Source organism: Podarcis raffonei, chromosome 15, assembly GCF_027172205.1.
Source record: "Podarcis raffonei isolate rPodRaf1 chromosome 15, rPodRaf1.pri, whole genome shotgun sequence".
NCBI lineage: Eukaryota > Metazoa > Chordata > Lepidosauria > Squamata > Lacertidae > Podarcis > Podarcis raffonei.
Window position 1 is genome coordinate 4,231,934 of NC_070616.1, and position 9,206 is coordinate 4,241,139.

Sequence of the window (9,206 nt, forward strand, 5' to 3'; positions counted from 1 at the left end):
GGGTGAACATATCAGACGACACAGTGATTCTTCAGACAGCTCTTGTTTATTCACAGGCCAGAACTGAACTGAACTGAAGGGTTCAGCCAGCCTGCTTATATAGAGCTCCACTACAATGTAACAGTAACAACTTTCTGTAACTATCCAATCACTGAACGTCACTTTCAATTCCTTATTTGCATATGTGGACCTGAGTGAAAACTATCTACAGTATCCCCCTGCTGGCCCAGGGTGAGAACTTCAGTACATAACACTTATAATGTCTGGTTTCAAAGCCAGGGCGAAACAGGTGCAAAATGCCGGTACTCTGTCTACAACTTCACTAACATCCATCTACAACTTCACTAGCATCTCTCAGTATTGTGAACAACACCGAACTTACCCTTTGCTGGTATCTTCATGAACTCACCTAAAAGTTAAAGAAAACAAAAGACTGAGTTAAACATTTGAAAAATCCATTGAAGTTCATCTTAAGCTGGGTAGTTCATAAGTCTCTGTGGCTTTACACAAGGTTTTGGATTAACATTTCCAGCTGATGAGACTTCTATGTGCTCCCCCCCTCTTTTTCTGTTTTATTAAATTTGCTTAGTAACATATTATTATATATATTCTGTAAAACAAAGAATACAGAGCAAAATTCATTCATACTACAATGCCTAACTACATAACATTAATATATATGGTTTCTCTTCAGATCGTATAAATCTTTCGCCTCTATGTGCTGAATTGAATCCCCCTCGCTGATTTCTCCCTCTTTCAACAGAATGGAACTGTTGTGCCTTTCTCGGAAAAGCCGCCTTGCCAGATGCTGTTGGAGAAACCGGAGCCAGCTTTTCCCGCGCATGCGCAGCTGGGCCTTCCAGAATCTTTGCCTCCACAGCCCTTGGCTCCTCCCCCTCCCCCTCCGCCCCCTCCCCCACCCCCTCCCCCTCCCCCTCCGCCCCAGCCTCTACCTGCACCTCTCCGTCTCAGAAGAGTTGGTGGCAGTAAGACGCCGGTAATGTGTATGGCAGAGAGAGTTCCTCTTAACTCCTCTAATTGGGGTCAGGTTTTTCCTCTAGTCCGTTTCAGTTTCTTGCCTGCTAGTAGCATGTGGGTTGGTGGGAGCAATCCAGGGATGGGAAACCCGTTTTCAGCCTGGGGGCCGCATTCCTCCCTGGGCAGCCTCCCAGGGGCCGCTTGCCAATGGTAGGCGGAGCTAGAGGTGAGCAAAGGTAAATGCTTCCAAACTTAGCCAGACAATTAAGAACATACGTTAATCGCAATACAGCAGTTAGCTGATCTCCGATTCTCAGTTTTTACATCTTTTTTATTATTGTATGTACGATTGCTGTAGATAGCTTGGTTTGTTTTTTTAATGAATATTGCCGTACAGATATCTAACTATGTATTTTATTTTTATGTAGCATTTCACTGCTTCCCACCCTGAGCCCCTTTAGACAGAAGAGTGGGGTAGAAATTTAATTCCTGTAGGATTTCAGGAGGAGCTGAAGGATGTTGAGTCAGAGACTTTGTTGGTCAGTGTCGTTGAGAGAGCTGTGGATTCTGAACCTCTTTTCTGTCCACTTCCTTCTTGGATCCAGGCAGCCTCATTAAAAAAAGACGTACCCATGCAGATAACACTCCAGGACCTCCTAAATGTGAAACTAAAGAAGGCCCAAAGCGGCATGGGGATAGACAAGGTAAATTCGGAAAGGCGTCTTAAATGTGCTTCACATTTTGTGTTAAATGCTCTGAGCTGAGCTGTTTGGGCCCTGCTGTCTGATGATCGGCCACTGTATCAGATTGGTATTGCGAAGGACTCCTAGGCTACGGTAACCTGGACAGGTGTGGTATTGTGATGGTGTCAGTAACAAACAAAAATATCTGCAGAAAACGGCCCACTTTCAAGCACTGATTAAATAGCATAATGAATGGGACCCAAGTGAAATTGGGCCAAGCAGAAGGGGATACAATATTGGCCAAAACTAAACAAATCAGTGTCCAGGTTGATTCATACGGTGGAAAGTGGCCCTTGGTGTATTGGGGGGACTGAGCTGCCTAAGGCTTTATAGGTCAAAACCAGCCATTTGATTAGTAACAAAGGGAATTCTTTGAGCTCAAAAGGAAGGTTTATTGTATGGTTGTTTTATGAATCTGAGAGTTTGAATCAGGTTTTTGTAGTGAGCTATGCATTTGTGTAGTTTCTTTTTCCAAATTTAATTTTTATTGATTTTCATTGATTTTCTATTACAAAATAAGTTTCAAAAGCATTTGCAGAACATCTTTAAACAAATTTTTTTTAAAATTCAAAGATCCAGTTTATCTTGGGAGAGTGTAATAAAAACAATATGGTAGTGGGTTAGACCAGACAAATAGATTTGATTTTAGATTTTCAGCAATAACTTAATTATGTGTGTGCACTTTTGAGTCATGTCCATGAGTTACGAAAGCTATCTTTGTAGTTGTATAAAACCATTTTGATTATTTATATGATTTGTAAAAAGACATACATCTTTAACATCATTTCTTCTTTGGCTGTAACCAAAAATGTAGCAGCTTGTATGATTCTTTACGATACTTAAGTTAAAACAAAAATAAAGCTTTGAAAATACAAAAACACACAAAACACAACTTTCAATTGAGCCCGAAAACTAATTCCCTGTCCATGTCGGGGAATAAATTATTTTGAATGGCAAGTAAGAAATAAAATAAAAACTTGAAGCATGGGAAGTCCCAATAAAAAAAATTATAATTTAGGCAGAATATTTGGACTATTTGATATGTATTTGTATAATTTGGAACATTCGATGTGATTTGATTGGATTGTTAAAATGGGAAACTTAATAAAAATGATTTTTTAAAAAAGAAATAAAATAAAATAGCATCCCCAGACCTCAACAAGCAGTTAATTTCCTACTGTCCTGAAGTCACCAGCAGTTTAAGTTATTTAAGGTTATGTCCGAACTTCAAGGAAATGTGGGGTTGGAGAGACATATTGGTAGGGTTTATTTAGAGCAGAGGGGTCTCCGCAGGACCGATCCGGCCCAGGCAAGATAAACCTTGCCGACCCCTGATTCAGAGGATAAAAACAAGAATAATGAAGAAGGGAAAGGGCCCAAGAAAAACTTTGTGCCCCCCTGATAAAATTCCTCACAAAGGCCCTGTGTTGAAGCTTCTTTCAGAAGGTATGGTGCAGTAACGAGTCTTTCTTTTCTTCAGAGGAGATCGCCGTTTGAGAGGCGCAAGGCATTAATTACCCTCTCCGACTTGCAAAGCATCAATCTGAAATCCAAAGCCCCAGGACCACAAGCTCGGGTTACAAGTCACTTGATGTAAGGCACCTCTGACCTTTCTGCAGATTTTATGTGCAGCGTTAACGTTTGTCCACTTAGGAAATCTGTATTTTAATTTTCCTGTTTGCTCTTCTTTTCCCCCTCCAGCACTCCTAGCAGAAGCAGCTTAGATTTCCGGAAACACTTGAGAAAAGTCGCTATTGAGAGGTAACCATCTATATAGGGAAGTGGGGGTCATTCTCCCCCTTTTTTCTTTATTTTAGCTCACTGTATGATCCTGCCCAGACCCCAAGGTTGTCATTTGAGGGAGTTCCGGGGTGAGGACAATGAGAGAACAGGGCCTTGTCTGTGGTAGCCCCCATTTTGTAGCATGGTCTCCCCAGGGGAGACCCACCTGTTGCCAACCTTGTCATCACATCAGCACCAGGCAAAGGCATTATTTCTTTCCTCAGGCATTTGGGTAGAACTAATAATTTTAATGTTGTATTTTAATCTTGTTTTTAAGTTGAATTCATTCAACTTGTTTTTATTATTGCTTGTTAGCTGCCCTGAGCCCGGCCTTGGCTGGGGAGGGCGGGGTGTGTGTGTGTGTGTGTGTGTGTGTGTGTATATATATATATATATATATATATATATATATATATATATATATATAAAAATGGAGGCTTTCCCTCTGTGTCTTAATACATTGACATATTTTTATGAAAGCATTTATTTTTCCTGTAAGTTGCTTTGGGATATGTTGCTCTAAGAAGCGAAACATAAATCCAGTTAACCAAACCTACTGGAAAAAACACAAGTTTATGGCTCCCAGCATAGACCGTGTACCCTTTTTTCTTTTCCCTTCCCCTGCTTCAGGAGCCCAGGAGGAACCCCGTTAAGCAACAAAGAGAACATGGAGACTGGCACAGGACTTACACCCATCATGACCCAGGCTCTGCGGCGCAAGTTTCAGGCAAGGCTCTCTGTTAGCTTGGCAAAGCAAGTGTTGAAAAGGGGGCTTTGAACGCACAGTCCCATCTTCCCAAGTCAGGGGTGGGTAACCTCGTCCCCACAAGGGCCACATTTCCCTTGTGGGGGAAACCTTCCGCAAGCCATGTGCTGGGATGGGGGGGGCTAGGGGCAAAATTGGGAGGAGCAATGGAGGTGTGACTTGTACTTTTGCACACTAGTCTACATTCCAACTGCAAAAGACAGAGGCTTTTTGCACGTCTGTATATGTGTGTGTCTCTGTGCTTGTGTGTACACACACACACACACACACACACAGAGGCAACCCCCATTTGCGCAGGGGTTATGTTCTGAGGCACCCCATGTTTAAGTAAATACCATATTTTTCGCTCCATAAGATGCACTTTTTTCCTCCTAAAAAGTAAGAGGAAATGTGTGTGCATCTTATGGAGCGAATGCAGGCTGCGCAGCTATTGCTGAAGCCAACAGAGCAAGAGGGAGAGCTGTGCAGCGCCTTTTGGTCTGCTGGCTTCCCAGCGAAGCAGGAGGAGGAACGGAAGGGAGCCCTTACATCGAGCTCCTTCCGTCCCTCATCCTGCTTCGCTGGGAAACCCGCAGAGCAAGAGCCGCTGCACAGCTCTCCCTCTTGCTCTGCTGGATTCAACGATAGCTGCGCAGCTTGCTCTGGCTTTTCAGGGAGGTGGGAGAAGGGATGGAGGGCAGCCCGTCAGTCCCTTCTCCCACCTCCTGGAAAAGCCAGCAAGAGCCACTCTATCTTTAAAGAGCCGCGCCAAGCAAGCGTGTCTGCTGGCTTTTCTTGTTTTCCTCCTCTAAAAACTAGGTGCGTCTTATAGAGCGAAAAATACGGGATTTGAAACGGCATTGAAAAAGCCTGCAAGTAGCGCTTCTCCCACCCCACCCCTTCCCGTTCTGCTCCTTTTTGTGACGTTTTCGGGTCACTTCTGGGTTCAGCGTAATGCGCATTCACATATTGAACGTGTGTAAATGCGGGGTTGCCTGTGCACACTCGCACACACCCCTCCCCATCCTCCCCCAGCCCAAGCAAGAGGTGTTGCTACAATTAACATGCATTCTGCATCTGTACAAAAGAACTTGAGGGAGGGAGTGAGGTGAGGAGTCCAGCCTGAGGAGAGGAAGTGCCTTTAGGAAGCGTGGGCAGAACGGCGCAAAAACTGAAGTTGCAGCCAGAAGGAAAAGTTGAAACCTCTCTCTCTCTCTTTTCTTGACAGTTGGCTCACCCAAAGAGTCCTTCTCCATCTCTGTTGCCTAAAGGAAGCAGCTTTGAGGAGCAAAGTTAGCAGCGCGTCTCCTGCCTACCTGCAGTTCCCCATGCTGGTTTTCTGGCCTCTGCTGATGGGCACTACTAATGTGGAAGGAATTTATTTTTCAATAAAATACACTGGGAGCAGGGAGGGGAGAAGAAAGGATGATCTTCATCGTCCTTTAGAGCAGAGCTCACCATCCCCAGGTGAAACACACAAAGGAAAGACAGTATTTTTCCCCCCCAGCCTACATGCTGATTTTTATTTCTTTACTGCAGAGATAGGGAAGTTGTGGCCCTCTGGATTTGTTGAACTATGATTCCCAGCAGCATCCAGAGAGCATCCCTCCTTGCTTAACACCATACTGGCAAATATGAGGTTATCACTATAAAACACCTTTAGCATATAAAAACCTGCATGGGGAATTGGGCATTCCTAACCTTGTTTTATTTGTAACTTACTTGAAATGTTTATATATATATTTTTAATTTACTATTTTAAAGAAGATTTGGGGAGAGAAACATTTTTTTAAACTCCCAAGTTCTTAAAACTCAGAAGGGTGGCAGTTAATCTTGGAAATTTCATCTAAAGTGGATGTGTACACATGAATTTGTGTATGTTTTCTCCATAATGAAGAATACCTTGTTACCTTCTCTTAGAGGGGGAAGTATATGTTTTCCTCAATAAGGGAAAATGCCCCTTTCTCTGAGGGGGAAAAGTGAATTGCAGAGGAGGTCTAACATGCCTTTGTACCGGAAGAGGCTGAATGTTCAGCAAACCTCAAATGAGGTTTTTGCTTCTGGTTTGAGATCCTGATGCATGTTGAGTCGTTCCTGACACCCTCTTGGTCTGCTGAGAGAGAATGAGGTTCTGCCATGCCGGAAGAGGATGGAATCATCGGCTGGTCATTCAAACACTCCTTAAACAATGTGAGTAGCACCTAGAGCTATTTACAGAGTGTACCACTATGTACAGATTGTATCTGTAAGATGGAGACTAGGTTCTGGTTGAAGATGACAGCTATTGTTTTCAAAGTGCTGACGATGCTGTGAAAGTGGCTTGTCTGCGGGGGTACAGACTTCTCATCGGTCCTGCTCTCTTCGGTCAGACTGGGTTTTGAAGAACTCCAGAACTTGTTTAACTGGAGATTCATTGAACAGAGGAAAGCTATTGAAAAAGCCACAGCAGCTCATCTAAAAAGCTGTATTGGCAATCTGAAGAATTTATTGTTTGCCTCGAGTCTGCTTGCAAGTGCATTAAAAGGCAAAGTAAATTTGCAGGACCCAGAAAGGAAGCTTCATCTCATTAGTTTTCCAGGGCCGTTGACATGCTGCTTTCGCATCAAGCCCATGAGCAGCTCAAAAGGGCGCCAGCATCAAATTGCCTTGGCAGTGGAATGGAAGGAAATGCCTTAACTAGATAGCAATCCTTTCAGTTCAGACGCTGTGGTAACCAACTCTTGGTCTCCTTTAGATGCAGTTGGGTTAGATCTACACCGTACATGTAAAGCACAGGTGCTTCCAAAAAACACAAAGAATTCTGGGAATTGTAGTTTACCCCCACAGAGCTATTGTTCCCAGTAGCACAGTTCCCAAGATTATTTGTGAGAAGCAATGTGTTTTAAATGTATGGTGTACAATGTGGCCTTAGTGTTTTGCAGGGATATTGTGAGCATATGTACGTTGTTGAAGTGCCCTGGGACAAGTGGCGCCAGTTTTCTCCTGATATGCCTAGGATACATTCCTGTGTAGCTTGGAATCTTGGAGATTGTTCGTCTGTGCAAGGACAGGGGCCTTTTAAGAGCATCGTCACAAAAGTTCCCAGGGAGAAGCTTTTAAAAAAATTGTGTGTGTGTGTGTGAAGCTTTGTAGAACAAGGATCTGGACCCTGCGGTCCTGCCAGACAGTGTTGGACTACAACACCCATCATTCCAGACCATTGGTTAAGCTGCCTGTGGATGAAGGGAGTTGGAATCTAGTGACACCTGGAGGACCATAGGCTCCCCAGCTCCACTGCAGAGTAAACAGACACTGTCCATCTGAAACATGGAGCGTTCCAGAAAAAAGATTGAACCTTTTATGCTAAGGTAGAGATGGCCAGTAGGCTAAAGTGTTCCTAAATGTACACGTCTACATATGCATGCTGCATTATACAGCTGTAACCCAGCTCACCTAGTTACAATTATTTACAAGTTTACACTGTGTTTCTGCATCCGTTTCTTACCCATTACTCATTTTATTGCTGTTTGTTACGTGTGTCCATTCAATCGCTTTGCTGCTTACCTCCTGCACATTTCAAAGACAAATAGCTTCTGTAGCTACCTGTGGCACATTTTGGAGCAACTTGAAACTATATATTGTAAAGCAGCGCGGACTGAAATCAGTTCAATAAAAAAAGAATATGGCAATCTGCTGGCTTTCTTGTTCTGTTCCTCATTCATGTTCTCTTTGGAAAATAGTGTTTTATTATTGTTCAAGATGATGGGTCTCATCAGAAATGTATTAAGTGGTAGCCAACGATACCTGGTAGTCCATTTACATGGTTGATGCTTCAAGAAATGGCTGTAGCTCAGTAGTAAAGCAATCAGCGCTGCGATGCAGAAGGTCCCATGTTCAGTCCCCAGCATCTCCAGATAGATGGGGGGTGGGGAGAGGAATTTTAGCCTCAAACCTGGAGAGCTGCTGCCAGTCAGTGAAGAGGATGCTGAGTTGGCTGACTAATGTGTGGTCAGAGTCAGCAGGACAACAACAAACCTATGGTTATGTGAAACATACTCAATAAACACACAAGACGTAACCGGCTGTACTTTTGAATAAATAAGGTATACTATTCATTGAACTTTATGAGACTTCTGTTGAAATCTACAATACAATGAAAAAAGCAGAAGACCCAGTGGATCAGTTCATTCTCTAGTCAATTCATGCATAAGGTCCATACATGTAAAAGTATCTATTCCACCTGTCTGTTCAAAGAGTCCAATAATCCACATGAAGGGTTGTTTCAGTTCCACAGAATCAAAGACAAGGATTTCCGGAATATTAGCCTTGTTTCGCCATCCCAGGCTTCATCAGTAGAGCAGGCTCATATGTAATATTACAGAATAGTGGATTTTATAGCATAGTAGTGATTGCAGTAAACTTTATGAGACTTCCGTTGAAATCTACAATTCGATACAATGAATAGTATACCTTCTTTATTCAAAAGTACATCCGGTTACGTCTTGTGCGTTTACAGAGTCAGCACTTCCTATGTGCTATACCCAAATAGTGGATAATGGGCTGCTGCCTACATAAGAGATAAACAAACTTTTAGACTTGTGGGATCCGCTAACCAGAGCCACATGTAAATTGGTGGCTTGGATCAGGTGAGCGTTGCTTATCTACTGTTATCCATTGGCATAACATGCATGCCTCTGTGCCAGGCATCCCCAAACTCGGCCCTCCAGATGTTTTGGGACTACAGTTCCCATCATCCCTTACCACTGGTCCTGTTAGCTAGGGATGATGGGAGTTGTAGTCCCAAAACATCTGGAGAGCAGAGTTTGGGGATGCCTGCTCTGTGCCGATCTGCACTTGAGTTATGACAGCTCACTGATTTAAACACACAACATTAAAGGTGGCCAGTATAGCGACACAAAAGATATGGTGAAAAGCAACAGATACATATTTATATTCTTACAGGAGAGAATCATGGAGTT

The 9,206-nt window shown here is 43.2% G+C and overlaps 1 protein-coding gene across 1 annotated transcript; it reads left to right on the forward strand.

Moving 5' to 3' along the window:
- Positions 1 to 921: 921 nt before the first annotated feature.
- PRR11 (proline rich 11) lies at positions 922 to 7,916 on the forward strand. Its single transcript, XM_053366890.1, has 6 exons — positions 922 to 997; positions 1,584 to 1,682; positions 3,202 to 3,314; positions 3,423 to 3,482; positions 4,134 to 4,230; positions 5,477 to 7,916. Exons 2-6 carry the CDS (start codon positions 1,611 to 1,613, stop codon positions 5,543 to 5,545), a joined length of 411 nt encoding a protein of 136 aa, XP_053222865.1. The 5' UTR covers positions 922 to 997; positions 1,584 to 1,610; the 3' UTR covers positions 5,546 to 7,916.
- Positions 7,917 to 9,206: the final 1,290 nt, after the last annotated feature.

Coding starts and splice junctions, on each gene's coding strand:
- PRR11 (XM_053366890.1), top strand. CDS start 1,611: ATGCAGATAACACTCCAGGACCTCCTAAATGTGAAACTAAAGAAGGCC. Junction 3,483..4,133: donor AGAAAAGTCGCTATTGAGAG/GTAACCATCTAT, acceptor CCCCTGCTTCAG/GAGCCCAGGAGGAACCCCGT. Junction 4,231..5,476: donor CTCTGCGGCGCAAGTTTCAG/GCAAGGCTCTCT, acceptor TTTTCTTGACAG/TTGGCTCACCCAAAGAGTCC.